The following is a 27,455-nucleotide window of genomic DNA, read 5'->3' as shown; positions in this document are numbered from 1 at the left end:
AGATAATGAAACATATACAGGGAACATAAATTATTTGATGGGCCAATGAAACTAAGTTGCTTTGATCTCAAATGAAACTAAAGCTTCATAGTATTGGTTGAAACCTTGAAGGTTCAACTATGAATTAGATTAAACTACTGCTAACTAATTATCTTGATTCTCGGAGCTTGTTAAGCTTTTATAATGGGAAATGAGCGAGCCACCTTTCAATCATGGCAAGGGCTTCCTTAGGCTTGTATTCTGGAGCAGTGTGACCCCCACCCTGTGCAACCACATGAGATTGGTGATGCAATCAATCTTTTGGTAGCGTTTGAATGAAAATATAATTGGAATTTGGAAAGGTTGATTAGAGAATTCTTGCCTTAATTGTTGCGTATGTCAAAGAGTACTTCTCCTCCGCGTAATTCATACTATATCTTCAAAAGAAAAGGAAAGAACCAAAGTGGAGGAATAGAAAATTTTGAATAATAATAGCATGGGAAGATGGAGATAAGAAAGAGTATAGAATGGATTTATCAAATAGAAACATACGTACCCTGCAACCTGACCATCAACGAACCATGGATACCAATCAACCTGGACTGTCAAATTGAATGATTCTATCCATGCTAGTGTGCCCAAATAAGGTCTAGCCATATCATGATCACCACTACGATGGAGAGCAGAAAAAGTTTTGTTTAGCTAGCTAGGAAATTAAAACTTAAAAGTCCAAGAAAATACATGTGGTTGGACCAATTAAAAGACCATAACTTGATCATCAATCTACTGATGGTTTATGGTTTACAGGTATAGCAAACTATGAACTATGAAGAACAAAAGTTTAAATGGCACTACCTGTAAATGAGAGCTCGAAGCCGTTCCCTGGTCAGGTTTCGCTCATAACCAATACTAGTTGAGACATCATAATCATAGGATAAGCTGCCATTGCATCTCAACCACTCCCCAATTTTTCCCTGAATAATTTTGTCAGCTGTTAGAATTTACATGATATCAGAGACTGTAACATTTGTTATAATTCAATATTAAATAAACCTCTTGACTATGAAGAGCGCTTCTTACAGTTTTATCATTAGCCCAAACGTAGCAGTAGAGATAATGATAGTTCTGCAGACAAAGAAATTAGTTATATACTTGGACAACGGTCACTTTAATCTAAATATGTAGAGTACTGCAATGTAAAATAGATGGGAAGTCTGTCATTTACCCGGCACCACAGTTCAGCAGACTGAGGAGATGACAGAAGAACAGCTAAAGAGCTGTCGCCAAGTGATCTATGATCCCACTTCGGTCTTTTTGGTTTTGGAGACAATCTATTACAGTTCGGTTCCAATATTTGTCCCACATTTATGTTTCCAAAGCACTAGCAAACATAAAACTTGAAATGCTTGATCAGTTTCGTGCCCGTAAAACTTGGAAAATCAAAGAATGATCATATGAAAACCAATAGAATTTTAACCTGCTCACCTGAGTAACAGCTTGAAGATCAGACATGCAGGCTGTGTTGTTTGGATCTGGAGTTGTATATTCCCCCTTGCAGTTTCTTTTTGTTGACTTGATTTATTTATATTGCATATTATAGAATTGCACTGTACAAGAACTGAAATGAATTAATGATAATCACTAAAAAGAAACTATTATCTTACCTCATAGAGACTCTTTGATACGAGTGCCTTTCGATAAGCAAACAAAATCCTAGAGTTATAATGGGTGATTTAGGGTGTGTAGGGGTAGTTGGAGGGATGGCTAGGGTAGGCTGTAAGGGTGGCTGGTACGAGGCATATGGTGGTGGTCAGGAGGCTACAAGGGGGTTGGATAAGGGGGGGCAGCGATGCCGTACACCAGTCCCTTACTTTTTTTTTAATTTTTAATTTTTGTTTTTTAATTAATTAATTATTATAATTATTATTTAATATTATTGGATATTTAATATTAAAAACAGTGGGTTGGCTTAGGCCAAAAAGAAAGAATTGGACACTGACCCAAATGGATTAAAAATCAAGCATCAACCTATGAATGTGATAAAATCTTAACGAATTTAAAACTCATTACTGGAAATCAAGACTAGGGCAAAGAAAAAGACACCGATTGTGTCTGGGAGCAAATCAAGGATTTTTCAAAAAAATTTTTAGATTGAACCATAAGTCAAGTGATAACGAAAACGATCAAGATGATGTCGTGAGTCAAAAAATAAAGAATGATCGAGACAATACTTTAAGTCAAAATTATGAAATCGATTGGGACAACATCGCAAGTCAAAATTTTAAAATTGACCAAGACAACATCGTAAGTCGAAAAGTAAAAAAATCGTTTGGGACAACACCATAAGTCAAAATTATGCTAGAAGGCCTTAGATATTATACCTAGAGATCTTAGAAATCATGCCTAGAGGTCTTACAGAATCGACCGGGATAACACTACAAATCAAAAAAAAAAAGAATCGATCGGGACAACACCGTGAATTGAAATTATGCCTGAAAGTCTTAAAGATTATGCTCGGAGGTCTTATAAATCATGATCAGAGGTCTTACAAAATTGATCGAGATAACACCGTAAGTCAAAAAATAAAAAATCGATCAAAAAACACTGTGAATTGAAATTATGCCAGCAAGTCTTAAAAATTATGCCTAAAAATCTTACAGAGTCGACTGGGACAATACCGCAAGTCAAAAAATAAAGAATCAATGGGATAACACTTCAAATTGAAATTATGCTCGGAGATCTTACAGTATTGACTGGGATAACACCACAAGTCAAAAAATAAAGAATCGATCGGGACAATACCACGAATCAAATTTATGCCTGAAGGTCTTAAAGATTATGCCCGAAGGTTTGAGAAATTTCAAAATCTTTGAATATTCCTCCCAATCAAAGGTTATGAAACTTTAAAAATTTAAAAATCTTTTGCCCAGAAGTCTTAGAAATTTTAAAATCTTTAAACGTCCTCCTGGTCAGAAGCAATGAAATTTTGAAAATTTAAAAAATCTTTTTAAAAATGGCTTTCACGTGATTAGAGATTTTTTAGACTCTAAAGGTCTTGTTTGAAGAAGGTTCCTCTTAAGCAGAGGCTTTGAAATCTTGATTCAAAATGGTTCTTCTTAAACAGAAGCTTTGAAACTTTAAAAACTTTTTTTTTTGTCTCTTTCTTTTTTTATACTTTTTTTCCTGTTTTCTAATATGTAATCATGATACAAATGTCTATTATCATCAAATGATGCTAACGGAAATGTTGATGTGAATGCAAATGTCAATGCAAATGCAAGAATATGAATGCTTGGTGTAAATATATTTGACTTTTTCACAATGCAAGTGATAATATTCTTTTCATGTAAATGCCCCTACAAATACCTTTTCTTAGGATGCAGATGCCATGATGCATATTCAAATTTCTTTTACGGTGTGAATACAAATATCTTATACAAGTGATGTAAATACAAATGTCTTTCTTGTGATACAGATGCAAGCAATACAAATGCAAATGTGTTTTTTATGATGCACAAACAAGTAATACAACTATGAATATCTCTCTTTTATTTTTTTATTTACAGGTCAAATGTCTTTCTCATAATGCAAGTGATGCAACTTAAGAATATTTTCTTTTGCAAGACAAATGCCTTTTTTATGATGCAAGAATGCAAATGAAAAAACTCTTTTTGCTTTTTTCAAAAGATCTCTATTTAAATTTCAATGTTTCATTTTCATGAAAAAAGTAACCTCAGTATGATATACAAAATGCTCAAACAATCTCTATAGTTTTTAAAAGTGATTAGAAAATTGTCCCTCATAAAGTATTTTTACAATTAATTAAAAATTTAAAACTCAAGACTTTCGAATCTCTTGAAAATTGATGACTACTATTTGAAAAGCTTATGGGTGGGGTAATTGACAATTCAATTATTTGTCATTGGTAGGCATATCTCATGAGAAGCTCGACGAGGGTTTAAGGTTTTTTCTTAGGCTCACGAAAGAGATAATTTTCTGAAGCACTTTTTTTTTATTGAAAATGTAATACTTCAATGTGTGTCAAAACTAGCCATTACTTTTCAAACAAGATTTGAAAAGAGGACAATGCTCTTTTTTTTGTTTTATTGTGAAATGTAAGGTCTTTAATGGGTATTGGCCTTTCAAAAAACTTTGTATCGGATTCTTTTATTCTGGATAGAACCTTGGAACTCTAAAATTCATTTTGGAGTTTCAAAAAATGACTTTAGCTCTAAACTACTCTTTTGGGGTTTTCACTTTAGAGCTATATATTTTTTTATTAATAAAGAACTTGGTGAAATCTTGCCAAATACAAACAAGTATATACAAAATTTCAAGGATATTGCTCTTCAATCCAAAAGTCCACATTTGATCAAAATGAACTTTTCAAAGTACGTAATGTAGGTCGAGGTTAGGGGTTCTAAAAGAATGGATAAATAGGCTCAAAATATATTATTCAAGATAATTAGGCCAAAGATCCTAAAAAGCATTCTCTATCTTTTTTCCTTTGCTTTTCTTCTTTTTTTCTTTTGAAACATCTGACTTTAATTTCAGCAACTTTATTCACCTTTTTTTCCTGAATTCTCATATTTATATTTTCTCTTTTTCTCTTTCTTTTTTTTTATTTTTTGAATTCTAATTGAAGCTTCAGATTCTTATCTCCAAGGTAACTTTACTTTTCTTTGGAAACGCCTAACTTCATATTTAGTTGTTTACTCTTTTAAATTCTTGAAATTTCAATCAAAGCTTTATTCACTTTTTATCCCGGACTCTTATCTTCGAAGAGCATGTTAGATGCTTTCAATATTTTCATTGAAGTTGATCTCTCAAAGGTATCCTTATTTTACCCCCAATATAGAAAACGATCATTAGTCGATGTTTATTTTTTAACAAAAAATTTAATAGGCTTAAATCGATAGTAAGTTGATAATTTTTATGTATGAGAAGAATAAAGAAAGATGGTCATTTATCATTTCAAATATGATCACTTAGTTTAATGAGCAAATTATTGAAGGATGAGATAAAAGAGATCTTTTTATTTTTTTTACTTTTTTTTGTTTTGCTTTTTTTATATCCCATCTTGTTTTTCACTCAAGGTTCCAATGACAATCAAATTGTAGAGGATTGATTACATTGTTCAAAAAGGCTCTTTGGGCTTTAAAATTTTTGTATTTTCTTGGTAATAGGAAGAGAAAAGGTATAAAGATATGAAACAAATTGTCTTAAGTAGAAAAAGGGTTCTGTTTTTTTTTTTAATCAATGTGTCTTAAGACATGAAACAAAGGTTACTTAAAAGAAAAGTTCAGGCATTTTTGTGTTTAAGGTCATAGCAAAATTTTGACACACATTGAATTACCAATTAAAAATTTAAAAGAGTATCTGATTTTTGAAATTCAAAATGAACTTTCAAAATTAACCTCTTTTATTTTTTTGCTCAAAAAAAGATTATCGACCCTTTAAAGTATGAATTTAAATTCATATTCCCTAAAGGATTATGGTTAATGAGTCCAATCATTTAAGTGATTAGGAGTATGAAAGTATTTGAAAAGGTGTGAAGGTATTTGATGAACTTTTTTCCTAATAGTAATCACCATTTCCTTTAAGAATCCTTTCATCTTTATTATAAAACTATTTTTTGTTTTGTTTTTTTTTTTGTTTATCTTGAAAGTTACTTATGTGAGACTTTTTATTCAAACAAATGCATAAAAAGAAATTTTATAAAAAAAGATCCAAAACATTCAATTCTTCCAAAATAAGTTAGATAACTCTTAGAGATACCATGCAAATGTCATACATAAATAGTGAAAAGATTCAAAAAAAATCATCTTATCTTGATTTTTTAGAACTTGAGACCTTCTTCTTCATTTTAACTTCTCACATTTGGCTATTAGATAGAGTCAACTTCCATTGTTCTATCATTTTTAGAGTTAGTATACCACTTTTGATAAAATCTTTAACCTTTTTTTCTCAACTGCCTATATTTTTTAGTTGAGTGATCGATTGTTCCTATATGATAATCGCATTTGCCATTAGGATCATAACTCATTGCCGATGGATTTGGTGTTATTTTTAGAAGCACATGAGTAAGATACCGACCTTCTTTTAGCAAAGATAAAAGGTGAAAAATATGGATTGACAGTTTTTTTTATCATTTTTTTGTCTCTTTTGGCTCTTTATTGGTCGGGTGATAAGTTCAAATATGGGGATAAGATCATGAATGGTCATTTAAGAATGAGAATTTGTTGGAAAGCCTAAATGCTGGCTTGGTTGGCAAAGATGTAAGCTTTGAAAGATATTACCTGTGATAGGATAATAAGGTTGATGAACGAAATAAGGATTGTATGAGATAAAGTTCTTAGGTAAATGCCCATCTATTGTGATTGCTTGTACTTTTCCTTCATTATTTTTTAATATACTTCCCTTTTCAATATCTGTTGCACCTTTTAACTTAATCTTGACATTCTTAATTGCATTTTATATAATATCCCTAGAAATCACCATGTTAGAAAAGTTGTTGGAGACATTCTCAATCATTCTTTCATAATAAGAAGTGTTTAAGGAATTGACAAACAAAATAACGATTTCTTTCTCTGACAAGGGTGGTTGTACTTGGGCTACTTTATCTCTCCATCTATGTGTATATTCTTTGAATGTTTCATTTGACCTTTTCTTCACATTCTGTAGAAACATCCTATCTAGCGCCATATCTTCAACATGCTTATATTGTGCTAGAAAAGCCTTAGTCAAGTCATTCCAATAGCAAATCTTATTTCGATCCAGCTAAGCATACCATCTTGCTGCATACCCAGTAAGATTATTTTGAAGCAATGGATCAACAACTTATCATTATGGGTGTGACCTATCATATTTTGATAGTACATGGTGATATGTGTTAAAGGGTATTTCATTCCATCATACTTATCAAAATCTGAGACTTTAAATTTTGATGAAATAACAAGATCAGGCACTAGACTAAGTTCACTGACGTCAACATTATCGTATACATCATTGCCTTCAATTACCTTTAATCTCTCTTCCAATAAATCATACTTATATTTCATCACTATGTCTTCTAATGGATTTGGCACCCTTTTTAATTTTTTCAACTCGTTAGGATCATTTATATTAGGCACAGTAGTTGAGTCATAAAGAGTAAGCTCGAGATTAACATTTGTTTAAACTGATGGTAGCTTGGTAAAAGGGCTAGTATAAGGTTGATGAGTTGTTAAAGGTGCTTGTGGCATATAAGGGTTTTGAACATATGTGAACCCATATGGATATGATGGTGTCTTAACAGCTGTTTCTTCCCTTGCCATATATGTTTCAACAACTCATTTTTTTTGTCAACTCTGCTAACATTGTTTTAGTTTTGTCAACTGTCTGTCCAATTTTGTTGCATTTCTGTGACTATTTTCTTTATCTCTCTTTGGGCCTTTTCTATTCTGTCTATCCAACTTACATCTTCATTTTTCATTATTCTGGTATCGATTCGAGTGCTATAAGCGCATAGACTGCATAGACTTAATTGATCTCATTTCTTATGATAGCTATCTTTGAAACTTGTATTAATTACTAGAAGTCATAAATGCATGGCATGAATTCTATTATAAAAAAAAATCTTTTTACTTCAAAGGTTTGACGAAGGTATGTTTACAATCATAATTCCTTGTCCTTAGCTATCATGAAAAACAATGAATTCACACAGATGATGCATGATATACAAGTCAAATTTTATTATTATTGATGAAGGAAACTTGAGTTCCATCCTATATTCGGTTGGGTTATCTAAAGATATTTCTTTCTTTTCAAAAGTTCGGTGAAAACATATTTATAACCATCATTTTTTTCATGGGCTTCTTTTAGGCACACCATTATTAAAAAAATAAATAAAGGCATCAATTCATAGAAAATTTAGGTCAAAAGAAGTCTTCATTCATTCTCAAAAGTATCAAGTTTGTACATCATGAACCATTCTAGGGCTAGGGCTAAAAAGTGCTAGACTTGCTCTTACCCCTTGTCTTGCCTAAGAAATCTAAAAATAGTTTACTATGATTGTTAAAGAGGACAACGCTTTTTTTAAAAAACTTTCATATTTTATTCATAATCATGGCCAATCTTACTGTTGCCTACAACACTGCTTGCTATCTCGGTATAGATCAATGAAGGGTTTTATGAACAACTGGCTTCATTTTGGTGTCAAAACCCATATATTTAGCTTTCATCAGTTCTTGTACCCTATGTTTCAAAGTCGTATAGTTTTCTAGAGAATGGCTCACGATGCCAAAATGGTATTCACATCGAGCATTGGGGTTATACCATTTGGAGAAAGGTATTTTACGAGGTTCAACAAGGATAATGGCAATGAGGTAATTTTCTAAAAGCAATGGGTATAACTCTATGTAGAACATAGGTATTGGATCAATAGAAGTTTTTTCTTTGGTGTTGCTAAAGTTTTTCTGTCCTATGATTGGTTTGCTTTGCTGAAAAGATGAGGGTACAGTTGGTTTTAAAATGAATTGAAAAATTTTAGGTCAAAGATTAGGCTGTGAAAGTGGTGATGAAATAGCATGCTAAACAAGCGATTGTGAAATATGAGGTGGTGTGAGTGGATTTAGGTGTGAAATTCTTAGAGTTTGCATGAAATTTGTAGGCCTAATCCTAGGTGCTTGGAAAGGAGGTTAGAAGTAGTCATAAGAAAGATTTAGGTGCGGGTTTGGACTCAAGATAGTTGGTGATGGTTGTTTGAAGCCAAATAACTCTTTCTTGAAAATAAAACTTTTAAGCTCAATCATTTGCGTGGCTAGTTCACCCATTCCTCTCTTAAGTTTGCCCAAACCTTGGTCACTGTTCAAATCACCCAATGCCTTAGTATGCTCTAAAAAGTGCTAAAACTAATAGAAGCTGATGGATCTTGACTTGATGAAAGTGACAATGATCCTTGAGGGGCAATAAACTCAACCATATCGCTACTTTTAACCATTTCTATCAATTAGCCATCTGTTGTTTCATTTTTTGAAGCTCGAGCTATAATTCCTCTTAATTCAACTCCAAAGCACTAATCCTTACTTCCAGTTGATCTTTCATTTTTACCACTCTAATTTCTACTAAGACAGATATTTTATTTCAGGACTTAAACCATAAATTCTAAATTACTACCCTGATTGAATGAATGCCATAAAAATAATTTCTAACTTACATGATACACGTAATAAGTTTATAAATATGATGAATATGATGACTAAAGAATGTCATGAAATGCATACATGTATATGACAACAGATTTTTATATGTACAAGCTCTAAACGGTAAAAGTTTCCTCATACATGAATATGTATACAATGAATGTAATGTTTTGTTGATGGTAGGATATGAAATGCAATGCATGTTCCCTAAAACCCTACCTTTCATGAATCCATATGCATGAAATGTTACATGAGTCATGAAATATATACCTATAATTAATGCAACATACTTTTATGAAATACATGAACATATCAAGTGCATATTATATTTCTACATGGCATGCAATACTTGTATTATGTCAACCTAATGAAACTGACACTACCTTAAAATATGTAATGAATGAAATATGCGCACTACCTATTGAAATGTGCACGATGCCTATGCATGAAATAGAATGCATGTACTATCTATCGATATAAATGGAATAAAATGCTCATATTATCATTTTATGATGTGCATGAGATGGGATACATGTATTATTTTATTATGATATATGAAATGTGAAAAATGAAACAAAATATGAAAAAAAAAATTTGAGAAGGAAAAGAAAATTTTTCTTTTTTTTTTTTATACACAAAATAACTAGGACTTGAAAATTAACTTTATTTGGCCAATAAACAAAGAATTTAAGAAAAACCTTTTTTTTGTTTTTTTTTTTTTTTTTTTTTTTTTTTGCTTCTTTTTCTACTTGTTGGATAATGCTAAAAAAATCATTTTATTTTAAAATATTTTATGAAAATACAAATTTTGGACAACTACCAAAAGAAAAAAAATCTTCAACAAAATGCTTTTCTCTTACTTCTACAAAGGGCAATGCTCTATCGAAGGTTGGTCCTCTAAGGTTTACTATATGCTGAGTGAGGATTTATTCATCTAAAGGTTCTCAAATCATTCCTTACTGGCATCCACACTGTACTAGTAAGGCACTCGATCCTTACCCATTATAGGCTACTAATAAAAATGATTTAATCTGAGTAGAAGTGTTTCGCTAGCAAATGCAGAAGTTATCACCTCATGAGAGCGTAGCTACTTCACTTCTTCCAAAAATGGATGGAGCCTGGGTCTAGAGCTCATGCATATAAATGTATATGCAAAAGTGTGCAAAGTGATATATTAATCAAAATATCATAAATCGTAAGCACAAAATCAAAACAAAATAATAACGAACATTCTATTCGTTTTATTTATTAACTTATAGATATATTTTTCGAAAAATTAAAATAAAAGGTATTAAATTAAACATCAAATAAAACTAATTAAATCCAACAATTATTAATAACACATAATTAAAATTTTGGCTTGACTCTCAAAATCCCCAATGGAGTAGCCAAGTTGTAGCAATGGTTTTGAGACCGTCAAACGTAAAGAATTTTTAAATTGAAAAAAAAGTGAGAGAGTTTTCACTAATCTTTTTTAGGGTGTGATTGGTCACCCAAAAGTTTATCTTTTTAATAAAACTATAAAAGTGGATTTAAAGTTTATCAAAAAGATAAATTTTGGTCTACGAAAAATCAGGTTAGGCTCGGGAGTCGGTTACATGTGAGGAAGGATTAGCACCCCCACAATGCCCAAAAATTGGTACCATTAAATCATGCACTTTTTTTGGTATTGGATGAAATGGTTTTGATTTAAACTTTAATAATAATCCCCTTTAAAAACAAATTTTTGTTAAAATTCTTTATTTAGGAATATGGAGAAAATCTTTAAGTTAAAGAATTATCTTAAAATTTTTCAACATTTAGGTAGAATTTATGATAACTCTCTTCGCTTAAAATTTAATACATTATTCATCAAAATAAAAATAACACTCTTTGTAAAAGATAATTGTTAGTGACTCTCCAACATCTAAGCAGAGTACCAAGAATTATTTCTTTCGGAATGTTATTTTTGTTTTATTTACTAATATCACAACTTTAAAAGATATATTTTTTGTTTTGTAAAATACTTTATATGATAAAGTAATTAATGGTATTATCAAGTAGCAAATAAAAATTAAAGATAGAGAAATGCAAAATGAATGCCAACAATTATATAATGATGCAAGCATGTATGCCAATGAATATTATGCAAGATGATAAAATGCAATTTTAAAAAATAGATTCTTAAATATAATAAGACCACATTGACTCTCCAACATCTAGACAGAGCTTAGGTGCGATTATTTATATTTAAGATCTTATTTTATTAGTATAATTTTTTATTTATTGATTTTAATCCTATGGTTAAAGTGAATTAAAAACTCATGAGAAAAAATTAATGGAATAAGATTTCTTTAAATACCTCATTATCTAGGCAGCATCCAAGAACAAATTATCCCATTTGAGATTTTCGCACTATCCTTAAAGTTTTGAAATGATTTTGAGTATATGTTTAGGTCGAGGTTTTAAGATTTGGTGACTTTTAAGCAATGGATCGAGATTTCGTACCAAATTTGAGGTTTTCAGAATTTTGGATTTTAAGGTTTCGATTTGAAGATTTGAGGTTTGGGATTTTAGTTTTAGGGTTTTGAGGGTTTAGGGTTTCAATTTCGGGGTTTAGAGGTTTTAGGGTTTAGTTTTGAGTTTGGAGTATTTAAGGTTTCGATTTTAGGATTTGAGATTTTAGGTTTCGATTTCAGGGTTTGATGCTTTAGGGTTTCGATTTTAAGATTTGAGGTTTAGGATTTCGATTTTAGGGTTTGAAGCTTTAGGATTTTTTTTAATTTAAAAAAAAAACGTGAACATATCTAAAAATCTCCAATATCTAGGCAGATTTTTTAAGCAAGTTCAATTTTTATGATTTTCAAAAATTAATTAAAAAAACTTTTTTATGAAAATTTATTATTAATAATATTATTGATTTATTTTTTTTTATAATATAATTTTTCAACATCTAGGTAAAACTATCATTATTTAAAATATGATTGTATTCTTTCCAAGATCTAGGCAAAGAAAAAATTATTACTTTATTTTATAAGCATTTTTTAGATCATTATTATTATTATTATTATTAGCATTTTTAATATATTTTTTTAGTTATTATCCTATTTCTTTTCATTTTATTATTATTAAAACAATTAAATATTCATTTTAACAAATTTAAAAAATTATCATGAATGAATATTAAAAATAAAACTCAAAATAACAACAATAATAACATATAAAAAATTTAGAAATTTTAAAAAAACAATAAAAAAATACTTGAACCGGATCGGTCAACGCTAGTTTGGGTAGCTCGACAGTCCAACGATTCTGACCAATCCGAACTTGTTCATTAGCGGTTCGATACTGGTTCAACTAGATCGATCTTAGGCTGAGGCAGAAAAGGATCGCAGATTAGGTTGCACGGATCCCGGGTCGGATCCAAGTTGACGTGTGGATCTCCCCCTGCCTAAACAACATCATTTTGTGCTTTTGATCTTTTATATAAAATCATTTTTTAACTTCATTTCAAACCCATTTCAGAGAAAAAAAAATTTAAAAGCTCCAGGGAGAGCTCCAAAGTTCTGCCACCGTCTGGCCTCCAAACCGCAGCGTCGACCGCCACCTAGGTTATCACTGACAGTCACTGCCGGTGCTTGAAAAATGCCAAAATGCCCAAAAAACTCTCATTGATCCCTCTTTCCAAATATGGTGTCCTTTTCACCAAAGATAACCCTTATTGACATAGATCGAGGCTCAAAGTTTCGATCTTTCTTTTATATATATATATATATAACGAAACTGATGGTTGATTTTTTTTGCTTGTTTGTAGGGGCTTCGCCTTGAGGTTCCTCTCTATGGGGAGGAATGTGTGATTTTTTTTTTTTGGTTAGTTTTCTAGTTTTTCTTTTTGGTTGGTGCCTAGTTTACTGAATGTGGGAAAGCTGTGATTTCTAGGTGTGAAGCTGGGTTTTTTTTTTTAGTGTGAGAACTTGTGTTTTTTGGGTCTATCCAAGTCTATGTCTGAAGGTTTAAAGGGGATGAAGATGGGTGCTTTATAGGGCTGAGTCTGTGTCCGGAATAATGGGTGATTTAGGGGTGTAAGGGGTGGCTGTAGGAGCAACTGGAGGTATGGCTAGGGTAGGTTGTAGGGGGTGGCTAGTTTGGGGCACATAATGGTGGTCATGAGGCTACAAGGGGGTGGATAGAGGGTGTCAGTGGTGCTATACACCAGTCCCCTGCTTTTTGTTTTTCTTTTTTTTAATTTTTTAATTTGTTTTTTATTAATTAATTAATTATTTATTATAATTATTATTTAAAATTATTAGATTTTTAATATTAAAAATAATGGGCTGGCTTAGGCCCAAAAAGAAGGAATTAGACATCGGCCCAAATGGATTAAAAATTGAGTCTCGGCCCATGAATGTAATAAAACTCTAACGAATTTAAAATTCAGTTTCGATTCGAAGAACTCGAAAAATTCAGATAAAATTTAATGTCTATAATTATTAAAATATTATTGAAGGATGAAGCATGGGAAAGCTTGGTTTTTTAATCGATTGAAACCAAGTGCTGGAAGCATTAAATTAAAAACGATTTCATGATTTTGCTATTTTGTTTTTTGTTTGGTTTCCAAGGGGAACCGAAAAATGTAAAATTCTGTTGGTGTGAAATCATTCTTTTATCATGCTATGTATTCTTAAATTTTAATTGATGTTATGTCTCTAAATTTGAGATGATAATAAGTCTTTTTTTTTTTTTTTGGTAGGAGATGATAATAAACTTTAAAATTTACAAATTGATTTTAAAATAACCGAAGGACTCTATCCCATCAGGATCCTTGATCAGTCCTTGTTCCACAAATGAAGTGATTTTTCAAGGCAAGTCAAGTCAACACCCGCCCTGTAAATAGATATCCAGGACCTCATAAAATGCGTGAAACCACCCTAATGGCAGTGATTAGAACCGGTGCAAATGCCTGTGTTTGGAAACACGTCGATTTGAAAGGTAATGATAGGGAAAAGTCGGGTACCATCTTCAGCTGCCACAGGTGCCATTGGCAGGTTTGACGCAAAATGGTGTAACAATTTAACATCTCGTGGATAATTGACAATGACATGGTTGAAATCTGCAGTGGATTTGACAACCCTGAAAGTAACGAAATCACCATTTTTATCATGGATATAAAGCTTGTCAAGTGATCGAGAGCACATGATATTGGGCTCGAAAGGAAAAAATAGATCGTTGAGTAAGAGAGAGAATGTGTTTTAGCAATGGCAGAATGGTTTCCATGAAGTCCAAGGGAGGGCACGCGAATTGGTAGAATAAAAAGCGTTGTTTATTAGGAAAAGAAAACCATGGCAGATCAAAGAATGTGAGATGGGAAGAGGTTTTGGGAACTGAGCCTGGAGGCGGTGGAACGTGGCTATCGTATATTCAAATTACAAGGGATATATTTTTGATCGAATCATGTTTATCGTAATTGCATATTATTGTAATTATTATGATAATTAATATTATGAATTTTTTTTATTTTTTATAATTTATTATAAAATATAGTAATTATAATTATAATAATAAAAATTAATACTTATAATTTTTAAAGTAATTTATGATATTTTAATTTTTATTTATAAAGTAAAATAATTTTTTTATGTTTTGTAGTTATAGTTAAGAGTGAAAATGCATATTATAAATGTTTTTTTATTATACGCATAAAATTCAAAGACATAAATATTATAAATACATATGATGAAAAAAATATATCTTATATAGAGTTAATAAAGATTATAATTAATTTAATTAAAAAATTAGTGATGAATATTTTAGATATTTTTGTAATATATGTTTATTGGGGGAAGATGATAAACTATCTGTTGACTATGAATAAATATACTTTACTATTATATCAAATTTTCAAGTGCAACATTTTAAATAACTAAATTAAATCAAAATAATATAATAATAACAAATTAATCTTTATTAACTAATAAAAATATACGATTAACAATAACATTAATAATATTAAAATTATTTTAAAAACTAATAATTACTTTAAAATGATGATAAATAAAAATAATAATGTCTCTACACAACTGCTATTTGAAACCGTTATACAACCCCAATTTCGGGTATGCTATCATCAACCTTCAATTGGTTGGCTTAAGCCATATTGTGGTCAGTCCAAGAAATTATACCCAAGCTCTTATATACATATATGGGGTCAATTCAGATAATGAAGCATATATAGGGAACATAAATAATTTGATGGACCAATGAAACCAAGCTGGTTCGATCTCAAATGAAACGAAAGCGTCATATTATTGGTTGAAACCATGAAGGTTCAACTATGAAATAGATTAACTACTGCTAATTATCTTGATTCTCGGGGCTTCTTATGCTTTTATAATGGGAAATGAGCGAGCCACCTTTCAATCATGGCGAGGGCTTCGTTAGGCTTGTATTCTGGAGCAGTGTGACCCCCACCCTGTGCAACCACATGAGATTGATGATGCAATCAATCTTTTGGTAGCATTTGAATGAAAATATAATTGGAATTTGGAAAGGTTGATTATAGAATTCTTGCCTTAATAGTTGCGTATGTCAAAGAGTACTTCTCCTCCGCGTAATTCATATTGTATCTTCAAAAGAAAAGAACCAGAGTGGAGAATAGAAAAGTTTGAATATAATAGTAGCATGGGAAGATGGAGATAAAGAGTATAGAAAGGATATATCAAATAGAAACATACGTACCCTGCAACCTGACCATCAACCAACCATGGATACCAGTCAACCTGGACTGTCAAATTGAATGATTCTATCCATGCTATTGTGCCCAAATAAGGAATGACCATGTCATGATCGCCACTAGGATGGAGAGCAGAAAAAGGTTTGTTTAACTAGCTAGGAAATTAAAACTTAAAAGTCCTAGAAAATACCTGTGGTTCGACCAATTAAGAGACCATAGCTTGATCCTTAATCAATGGATGGTTTACAGGTATAGCAAACTATGAACTATGAAGAACAAAAGTTTAAATGGCATTACCTGTAAATGAGAGCTCGAAGCTGCTCCCTGGTCAGGTTTCGCTCATAATCAATACTAGTTGAGACATCATAGTCATAGGATAAGCTGCCATTGCATCTCAACCACTCCCCAATTGTTCCCTGCATAATTTGGTCAGCTGTGAAGATGCTTTGAAGAATTCACATGATATCAAAGACTGCAACACTTGTTATAATTAAGTATTAAATAAACCTCTCGAATATGAAGAGCGCTTCTGACAGTTTTATCATTAGCCCAAACGTAGGAGTAGAGATAATGATAGTTCTGCAGACAAAGAAATTAGTTATATACACTTGGTCAATGGTCACTTTAATCTACATATGTATGGTACTGCAATGTAAAATAGATGGAAATCTGTCATTTACCCGGCACCACAGTTCAGTAGACTGAGGAGTGGACAGAAGAACAGCTAAAGAGCTGTCCCCAAGTGATCTGTGATCCCACTTTGCTCTTTTGGGTTTTGGAGACAATCTTTCACAATTCGGTTCCAGTATTTGTGCCTCGTCTAAGTTTCCAAGGCACTAGCAAACATAAAACTTGAAATGCTTGATCAGTTTCGTGCGCATAAAACTTGGAAAATCAAAGAATGATCATATGAAAACCAATAGAATTTAGCCTGCTCACCTGAGTAACAGCTTGAAGATAAGACATGCAGGCTGTGTCGTTTGGGTCTGGAGTTGTATATTCCCCCTTGCAGTTTCTTTTTGTTGACTTGAAATAGATTTATGTACATTGCATATTTTAGAATTGCACTATACAAAGAACTGAAATGAATTAATGATAAAGACTAAAAAGAAACTATTACCTTACCTCATATAGACTCTTTGATACGAGTGCCTTTCGATAAGCAAACAAAATCCTAGAGTTAAAGTCATATTCTGCATCTGTTACAGGGTTGCCTAGGATGTATCCCTGAGTCCAGTGAGAAAAAACATTATTTCAATCATGACTCGGAAAGTCAATAGGGAATGGAAAGTTAAGTTTTAGTTGCTATTAAATAGGAGATGTGTACTTGGAGATTCATTGGCGGCTGATGTCCAATATGAAGACCTGAAATAATAATTTAAAAAATGAAGATGAATCAACATCTCATGTTAAAACTGAAATGCTCTACGAAAGTTTCCATTTCTACATTTTCCTTCTATTTGTCTGCTGACAGGCAACAAATGGCTTCAAATAATATGAAACTCTTTTATGCAGCTTTCATTTTACCCAAAAAATGGAAGCTTGTTAAAGATATATAAAAATTAACTACTGCAAACATGAATTATACCATTTAACACTTCTTGAACGATGATTGGAACAGTAATACCGGAGTAAGAGTCACCAGAAATATAAAGTGGATTTGAAAGGAACTCTGGATGGACCATAAGCCACTGCACAATATATCAGTCAAACAGAATTAAATCCTGCTATTTTGAACCCCAGGAACAAAATCCTAGCTTAAGTATGCTTGCATAAAGGAAAATGCAAACTCGGTCTCTTTAATAGTCAGTATTCTTTGTTTGTAACTCAAATGTGTAAATCAGTTGCCAAAAGTTTTCTCTGTCTTCCATTAATCCCTTTAACAGGTTGTGCTCACCTTCCTTAGAAATTCATAGGTTTGTGCTGCTGACGATGTATCACTAGTATTATATCCTTCTGCTTTTGTTGCATATGAGAATCCAGTACCAACTGGTTGATCCAGAAATATAATGTTGGCAACCTGTAGATTTGCTCTAATTGTCAATGAAACAAACGACTGCATAATTATCTTGAAAATAAACAACAAATGTAGCAGCTGCTACGATCTTAGAACCTTCGTCCATGAATACGGATTCAGCTTAAATGTTGGCTTGGTTCCTCTGGAATTATTATAGTTGAAAGTTAATGGACCTACAGATAGTCACAAAGATATCATCCGTACTTAAGCGTTTGGTTCGTGGTAGACGTTGACTATAAGGTAAAGACAGGCTGTTGTCTAAGGTCTGACGAGCAAAAGGCAGAAGACATATCCATGTGTGAAGGATGAGAAACGTACCAATCTCATAAACAAGACCAGAGAAAGCTGAGCAACCAGGGCCACCGGTGAGCCAAAGCAGAAGGGGGTCATCTCTTGGGTTCCTCTCAGACTCAATGAAGTAATAGAATAGTTGCACTTCATCCAACTTACCTACTCCAATGTACCTTAAATTGATCAATGCAAGAAACAGCTAGAATCAATAGTTTGACACTCACATTGGAATTATAAGGAGCGAAAAATGCAGCATAAACTGCAGAAGTTCTTCAATATAAACATACCCGGTTTCAAGTTTGAAGGGAAGATTACCAGAAAAGCCTGGTAAAGTCTGGATTATTGACTGTGACATGGAAACCTTGAAGATGATTACAAGTAAAAGTAGTCGAAGAAACATTCTGATCAAGTGCTTACAGAATATCTCGTGCTCTGCCTTTTGGCCGCACCAATTTTTTTAATTTGAGTTAGCTGGGGCTCTACCTCTTCTCCTCAAGGAACAGAGCTGCCAGTCAATGACAAAAACTGCCATGCTTATGTACAATTTCTGCTGCATCATGAGTTCTGATGAGCTAATACGTTAAGGAACTTGGTTGACGAACAGGACTTTGCCCACACATACCATGTGTCATTACCCCATTGGCTTTTTTGCTTTTTTTTTTTCGGTTTTTTAACTTTTAAGAGTGGACGTACGGCTGCCATGCTTTTCCAAACCATGTCACATGTCTTCATCCCATTGGGTCACATTTTTTTCTTTAAAAAAAAATAATAAATTTTTTAAAAATTATAAAACTATATATATTTATAAGTATTATATTTTAATGTGTGAGACTCGTTATTCAAAACTTTTTTTTTTACTTTTTTTTATTCATTTTGATTGTGTATTTTTAAAATAAAAAAGTAATTAAGAATTTTTTAATTCTTTTTTTACTTTTTTTCTTGTTTATTTTTTGAGCTTTACTTTTTTTTCTTTACTTTTCTTTAAAATTATTAAATAAATACTTTTAAAAACTATAAAATTATATATATATATATTTAGATTTTTTTTGTTTGAGATGTACTATATCAAAAAAAATTTTATTATAACTATTAAAATACTTTTCATATTTTATTTGACTAAAATCAATATTCTTTAATTATAATATAAAAAATGTTTTTTTGATTGCTTCGCATAATACATTCTAAGTATAATTACAATATATTTTTATTATTATAATACATTCTAAGTATAATTACAAATATATATTTTTTATTATTTAATAATTACTCATTAAATTTTAACATCATACAATAATATTAAATCAATGGATTTCAAAATGATCATAATGTTTTTTTAATTACTTAATAATTGAATTACATATATCTAAATGACCTTTTTTTATGATTAACTAAAATTAATATAATATACCTTTTTAACATAATTATTAAAATATCTCTCTTAATATAACTGGCCAAAGTTATTATAATATATCTATAACCATAATTACAAAAATACCATCCAACCATCATTTGCCAAAATGAATACAATGCTCTTCCTAACATAATTACAAAAAAAAACCTCATATTATATTTTGTTGAAATTTTTTTCATATTTTTTTACCATAATTACGAAAATATCTTCTTACAATAATTACGAAAAATAACCTTATATTATAATAAGCTAAAATTACTATAATATCCTTTAATCATAATTACAAAAACAAAAACAAAAAAAAAAACTCTTTTGATTGTTCATATAATGCTTTTTGTACCATAATTATAAAATATTCCTCATATTATAATTGATCATTAATACTCTCTAAGCATAATTACGAAAATATTTTTTTATTTTTGCATAATTACTCATTAAATTTTAAAATCTATAAAATAATATGAAATCAATCTCATTAGAAATAATCATAAACCTTCTTAATTACTTGACAATTGAATTAAATACATTCAAATTAACTATAATGCCCCTCTTTCTATGAGAAATTAAAATTATTATAATATCCCTTTTAACTTCATTAATAAAATACTCATCTTACCATAATTGTCCAAATTACTATAATACCTTTACAACCATTATTACAAAAATGTCTTTCTACCATCATATGCTAAAATTATTATATGCCCCTTTTATCATAATTACACAAATATCTCACATATTATGATTTGCTAAAATTTTTATAATACTTTCTAATCGTAATTACATGTATGCCCTCTCACCATAATTATGCAAAATACCCCTTATATTATAATTGGCTCAAATTACTATAATACACTCTAATCATAATTACAAAAAAGTTACCTTTTTGATTAATTTGTATAATGCTTTTTCTACCATAATTATGAAAATAACCTTGACTATAATTAGTCAAAATTAATATAATATCTCTTTTAACATAATTACTAAAATATCTCTCTCAACATAATTGGCCAAAGTTATTATAATACCTCTATAACTATAATTACAAAAATACTATCCAACCATCATTTGCCAAAATGAATGTAATGCTCTTCCTAACATAATTACAAAAAAAAAAAAAAACCTCATATTATATTTTTTTGAAATTGTTATAATACTTTTTTACCATAATTACAAAAATATCTTCTTACAATAATTACGAAAATAACCTTATATTATACTAAGCTAAAATTACTATAATATCCTCTAATCATAATTACAAAAAAAAAAAAAACTCTTTTGATTGCTTCATATATTGCCTCTCATATCATAATTATAAAAATATTCCTCATATTATAATTGACCATTAATACTCTCTAAGCATAATTACGAAAATATTTTTTTATTTTTGCATAATTACTCATTAAATTTTAAAATCCATAAAATAATATGAAATTAATCTTATTAGAAATAGTTATAAACCTTTTTAATTACTTGATAATTGAATTAAATACATTCAAATTGACTATAATGTCCCTCTTTCCATGAGAAATTAAAATTACAATAATATCCCTTTTAACTTAATTAATAAAATACTCATCTTATCATAATTGTCCAAATTACCATAATACCTTTACAACCATTATTACAAAAATGTCTTTCTACCATCATATACTAAAATTATTATAATGCCCCTTCTATCATAATTATACAAATATCTCACATATTATGATTTGCTAAAATTTTTATAATACCTTTTAATCGTAATTACATGTATGGCCTCTCACCATAATTACGCAAAATACCCCTTATATTATAATTGACTTAAATTACTATAATACACTCTAACCATAATTACAAAAAATTACCCATTTAATTAATTTGTATAATGTTTTTTCTACCATAATTATGAAAATAACCTTCATTATAATTGGTCAAAATTAATATAATATCCCTTTAACATAATTACTAAAATATCTCTCTTAACATAACTGGCCAAAATTATTATAATACCTCTATAACCATAATTACAAAAATATTATCCAACCATCATTTACCAAAATGAATATAATGCTCTTCCTAACATAATTACAAAAAAAAAAAAACCTCATTATATTTTGTTGAAATTGTTATAATACTTTTTTACCATAATTACGAAAATATCTTCTTACAATAATTATGAAAATAACCTTATATTATAATAAGCTAAAATTACTATAATATCTTCTAATCATAATTATAAAAACAAAAAAAAAATAAAAAACTCTTTTGATTGCTTCATATAATGCCTCTCATACCATAATTATAAAAATATTCCTCATATTATAATTGACCATTAATACTCTTTAAACATAATTACGAAAATACTTTTTTTTATTTTTGCATAATTACTCATTAAATTTTAAAATCCATAAAACAATATGAAATTAATCTTATTAGAAATAGTCATAAACCTTCTTAATTACTTGACAATTAAATTAAATACATTTAAATTGACTATAATGCCCTCCTTTCTATGAGAAATTAAAATTACTATAATATTTTTTTAACTTAATTAATAAAATATTCATCTTACCATAATTGTCCAAATTACTATAATACATTTACAACCATTATTACGAAATGTCTTTCTACCATCATACGCTAAAATTATTATAATGCCATTCTATCACAATTACACAAATATCTCACATATTATGATTTGTAAAATTTTTATAATACCTTCTAATCGTAATTACATCTATGTCGTCTCACCATAATTACGTAAAATACCCCTTATATTATAATTGGCTCAAATTACTATAATACACTCTAACCATAATTACAAAAAATTATCCTTTTGATTAATTTGTATAATGCTTTTTCTACCATAATTATGAAAATAACCTTCATTATAATTGGTCAAAATTATTATAATGCATTCTAAGCATAATTACGAAAATAACCTTTTAATTGTTTTATAATTACTCATTAAATTTTAACATTCATAAAATAATATAAAATTTATTCCATTAAAAATGATCGTTATGCCTTTTTAATTATTTGACAATTGAATTATATGCATTCAAATTGATTGCAATATCTTTTTTTTATGAGTAACTATATTACTAAAATATTATTGAAAGATGAAGCATGGGAAAGCTTGGTTTTTTAATAGATTGAAACCAAGTGTTAGAAGCATTAAATTAAGCACGATTTCTTGATTTTGCTATATATTTTGTTTTTTGTTTGGATTCCATAGGAACCGACAAATGTAAAATTCTATTGGTGTGAAATCATTATTTTATCATGCTATATATTTTTGCATTTCAATTTATGTAATGTCTTTAAATTGAGATGATAATAACTTTTTATTTTTTTTATTTTTTGGTAAGAGATTATAATGAACTCTAAAATTTACAAATTGATTTTAATATATTCGAAGGACTCTATCTCATCAGCATCCTTGATCACATCCTTGTTCCATAAAAAAAGTGATTTTTCAAGGCAAGTCAAGTCACCACACGCCCTGTAAACAAATGTCAAGATCTCATCAAATACATGAAACCACATATTAGGGACATATAATGGTCAAAAAGATATAGTAGTCTTTTCTCCTCTCAAAGCCTTCAACAGATAACCCGAGATATCTTAGTTATTTGTGCTAACCTGATATGTCAAGTCGATCTGACATGGTCAGTGCCACCTCAGTTCGGCCTTGTCCTAATTGTCCCTTTTTTGTCTCCCTCAGCTTACCTATAAATATAAAGACTTAGGCACCATAAAGCTAAGTTTATCCCATTCTTTTCTTTTTTTCTTTCCTACTTTTTTACTTCTTTTTTTATCTTATCCTTACTGACTTGTGCGTCATAGTGTAAAGGCAGGGAACACATCCTACCTTTGCCTCTAAACGTCCTTTTTTTCTGCACTTACAAGAACACCCTTAGGTTAGAACTTGGCACCAACATTTGGCGCGCAAAGTAAAGGATAACATTTTCATATTAGTCGAACACAAAACAATGCCACCAAGAAAAAGAACTTAAAAAGAATGAGAGGCAATCGCCTCGGCTATAACAAAAACTTACCAAAGCTAGCATTTTATCCACCCAGCTCAACCATAGGTATGACCGACTATGGAGCAATTTTAAGCCCTGACTAAGTAAATGCAATCTCTCAATAAGATACTGCAAACTATAACTCCCACCAAAAGTTTTTAAAGTGCCAAACTTACTCACACAAGGTCAAAAAATTGTTGTCAAGCAATCGAGCTACAAAGAGGCAAAAGCCTCATCAGCCTCTAGAAAAGAAAAACACATAAACCTAACTTCTTATTGTCCTAGCCACAATTTCACACATGCCACTACCCAAAAGTCCAAATAAATAGACCACGAACTTCAACCGAACAGAGATTTGAAAGCTTGGATGCAAGCCATGAAAAAAAAAGCTAAAAACAAAAGCAATGACATTTGAGGATAGGCTCAAATTCTTGAAGACCTCATCTTTTACTAAAGAGATTGATAAAGCCATGCCTCCCAAAAGATTCAAAATGACAACTTTGAAAACATATATTGGTACTTTTGATCCCTTTGATCATTTAAAACTTTATAGAACTAATATTATGATACATGAGGTAAATAAAGCTCTAATGTGCAAAGGTCTGGCCATTACATTGAAAGGCGCAGCTCAATCTTGGTATAGCATTCTAGAGCCAAGGTCGATCATTACATTCAAAAAGCTCAGCCACTATTCTTGTCCCGATTTATGAATAGTTGAAGAGCTAAAAAAATGACCATGAGCTTGATGTCAATTCACCAAGGGTAAAATGAAACCCTAGAAAGCTATGTCATGCGTTTTAACGCGAAAGCTCTATAGGTTAAAGACTTGAAATAGACAATCACTGTTGTCGCACTGACTAGTGAACTCAACGATAAGGAATATATCGACGCTACTAATAATAGAGAAATATATCAACACTTAAACTACAATGAAAATAAACCAATGTGAGAAAGGCTCATCCTCTTTCTTTGGTTGTAAAAAAGGTAAATAATTTTATGATTCTCTCTGAAAAGGAAAACAACATAGGGTTAAAAGCCTCAGTGGATAAAAAAGCTACACTATACAAATACCTCTCGTATAAGGATTTTGATGTAAGTCAAAAAAAATTTTAACCTCAGATGGCTTAAGCCACTGAGTAAAATACAAGCGGGACCCAAAAAAAAATACCTTTCATAAGAACATCGGCTATAATACCAAAGACTGTATCGACCTAAAAAATGTAATTAAAGCTTTGATAAGGCAAGGTTAGTTGAAGAGATTCGTGGGACAGAAAAGATAAGATCAGTTTAGAAAAGACTACAGACATAAACTCAAAGTGCCCACTTAAGGCAAACAAGAAAGAACATATCAAGAAAAAAAAGATACTCGAAGAAATAGCCAAATCAAAAGTAGGGCCAAGCTAAAACTAGCAAGTCAATTACCAAGGTGATTAACGTGATCACAAGGGTAGCTCTACCTCAGCAAAGAGGAAGTTTAACCTGGGCATGGTAATGGCAGTAGGTAACTTAGGTAAGAAAGAAAAAGACTGGAGAGACGAGCTGATCTCATTCAACTTGAAAGATCTTGAGGGGATCCAACACCCATATGATGATGCCATAGTGATCATAACCTTGGTGTATAACTATGTGGCTAAAATAATCTTATTTAACAATAGGAGTTTGACTGACGTTATGTAATATAGCTGTTTCAAGAAAACAGAGATTAATGAAGATCAATTGAAACTAATCAACACCACATTATGGGGTTTAAAAATGAGTAAGTGCCTATAAAAAGAACTATCAAGCTCTCAATCTTTTTAGAGATCAAACTAAAAACAATCACCTCGATCGTGGAGTTCATGGTAGTGGATATCCCATCTGCCTACAACATAATATTAACCTGACCTAGCCAACCTGTTATGTGGCTTATAAGCTCAACTCCTTATTTGAAGGTAAAATTCTTAACACCTATAGGGGTTAGAAAAGTTCAATAAGACCAGTCTACAATACGGTAATGTTACATCATAATAATAAAAAATAGGACTGGGAAGTAAATAGACAGCTCGACCAACACTGAGAAGGAAAGCAAAGAGAAACCCACACAAAAAATTGATAAAGAGTAGGAAACCATTGACAAGAGTATAAAACATAAGATCGATCTGGGAGAAGCACACTTTTAAGCCACTATGAGCTTCTAAGCTTTGAAAAACTTTAATTTTGTCCTATTTCTTGAATTTTTTGAAACAACAATAGAAATGACTAAGTTCCTAAGTCGATGTAAAAAATTTAATGTTATTTGGATTGAGCTAACACGTCGACCAAAATACAACATTAAATAAAGAATATACTTTACTTCTACTAATACGTTCAACATGTTGTTCAATATACTAGTCATCACATCAAGATATGCTCTCGCAAAAAATGATCTCAAGCTAATGGAACAAAAAGAACTTATCGATTAAAGGTCATACTCAGATACAAACTGACCCAGCCAACTGACGACCTCATGACAATTTCGTTCTGGAACAACATTCCTAAAAAATACATGCAAATCGAAGCCAAGCTCCAGCATAAAAACCAACTAATTTAACTCATAAAAGATAATGCCAACCTGTTTACTTAGACACCGTTCGATATGCTTGAAATTGATACCAATGTGATGGTCCACAGACTACACAGTAATCCCAAGGTCAAACCAATTCAGCAAAAGAAAAGAACTTTTACCTTTGAAAGACAACAGGTCATTGAGGAAAAGATTGACAAATTATTATAAGCTGACTCTATCAGGGATGTCTACTATCATGAGGTCTACTATCATGAGTGGATAGCTAATGTGGTCATACTCAAAAAGCATAGTAAAAAATGGAGAATGTGCTTGGACTTTACCAATCTGAATAAAGTTTGTCCAAAAGATAGCTTCCTCATCCCTAGCATAATTCAGTTAGTAAATGATAGTGCCGAGCATGGCCTCTTTAACTTCATGGATGCTTATTCCGGCTACAAGCAGATCAAAATATTAAAAAAAGATGAGGATAAAATAACCTTTATCACCTAAAAAGGCCTTTACTGCTACAAGGTCATGCCCTTCGGATTGAAAAATGCATGGGTGACCTACCAAAGATTGATGAACAAGGTGTTCAAAGACCAGATCAATCGTAATATGGAGGTATATGTAGACGACATGATAGTCAAGAGCTAGAGTTTAACCAACTACCTGAAAAACCTCAGAAAAACTTTCAACATTTTGAAAAAGTATAATACAAGACTTAACCCAAGCAAATGTGCTTTTGAGGTTACATCAGGCAAGTTCCTTGATTACATGATTAATCAAAGGGGGATAGAGGCAAACCTCGATAAGGTTTAGGCGATCTCAAAAATGAAAGCGCTGACGTTGGTAAAAGAAATGCAGAGATTAGGCAAAATAGTCACGCTTAGCCGATTTATGTCTAGATCGACAAAACTATGACCAACGTTCTTCAAAACTCTTAGGAATGTCTCTGACTTCAAATGACCTCTTCAATGCCAAAAAGCTTTTGATGAGCTCAAAGAGTTCTTATCCTCTTTACATGTCCTGTCTAACTCGAGGACTGGCAACACATTATATTGTATTTGGCTAGCACATATCAGACTTTCAACTCGATCTTAATCCAAAAAGAAGAAGGAAAACAATGACTAATCTATTTTGTAAGCAAAGTATTGATAGGACCTAAAGTTAACTACAACAATATAGAATGAATCAGATAAATATATATTTATCTTATTTATTCTATTATCTTTCTTTCATTATCTTTGTTGTTAAATAAAACAAAAATAAAAATAATCATAAAAAAACAATTTATTAGATATCGGATGAACTCAAACCCCATCGATTTTAAAT

General features: G+C 30.8%; 1 protein-coding gene and 1 long non-coding RNA gene across 2 annotated transcripts; both read right to left on the bottom strand.

Annotated features, from left to right (window-relative positions):
* Positions 1-360: 360 nt before the first annotated feature.
* On the bottom strand, positions 361-955 carry LOC149519912 (uncharacterized). The gene is made up of 3 exons (XR_016329782.1): positions 835-955; positions 536-649; positions 361-416 (listed from the first exon to the last, which is right to left on the bottom strand). It is a non-coding gene; the product is annotated as an uncharacterized LOC149519912 (long non-coding RNA).
* A 14,283-nt stretch (positions 956-15,238) lies between these two features.
* On the bottom strand, positions 15,239-18,720 carry LOC111308056 (serine carboxypeptidase-like 18). The gene is made up of 14 exons (XM_022906408.2): positions 18,466-18,720; positions 18,206-18,351; positions 17,984-18,060; positions 17,768-17,890; positions 17,459-17,561; positions 17,198-17,235; positions 16,996-17,097; positions 16,810-16,896; positions 16,551-16,706; positions 16,378-16,449; positions 16,168-16,286; positions 15,876-15,989; positions 15,709-15,763; positions 15,239-15,609 (listed from the first exon to the last, which is right to left on the bottom strand). Exons 1-14 carry the CDS (start codon positions 18,576-18,578, stop codon positions 15,526-15,528), a joined length of 1,389 nt encoding a protein of 462 aa, XP_022762143.2. The 5' UTR covers positions 18,579-18,720; the 3' UTR covers positions 15,239-15,525.
* Positions 18,721-27,455: the final 8,735 nt, after the last annotated feature.

The sequence above is a fragment of the Durio zibethinus genome, chromosome 2 (assembly GCF_047325235.1).
Source record: "Durio zibethinus cultivar Kanyao isolate XHJ-2024 chromosome 2, ASM4732523v1, whole genome shotgun sequence".
NCBI classification, from domain to species: Eukaryota; Viridiplantae; Streptophyta; class Magnoliopsida; order Malvales; family Malvaceae; genus Durio; species Durio zibethinus.
This window is presented reverse-complemented; position numbering and strand designations above follow the sequence as displayed.

What these genes read in the sequence shown, in the direction of transcription:
- LOC111308056 (XM_022906408.2), bottom strand. Translation starts at nt 18,578, where the DNA reads ATGTTTCTTCGACTACTTTTACTTGTAATCATCTTCAAGGTTTCCATG. An exon ending in TGGTCTTGTTTATGAGATTG is followed by an intron (nt 18,061 to 18,205) that starts GTACGTTTCTCA and finishes GACTATCTGTAG; the next exon opens with GTCCATTAACTTTCAACTAT. An exon ending in ATCTTCAAGCTGTTACTCAG is followed by an intron (nt 16,707 to 16,809) that starts GTGAGCAGGCTA and finishes TATGTTTGCTAG; the next exon opens with TGCCTTGGAAACTTAGACGA.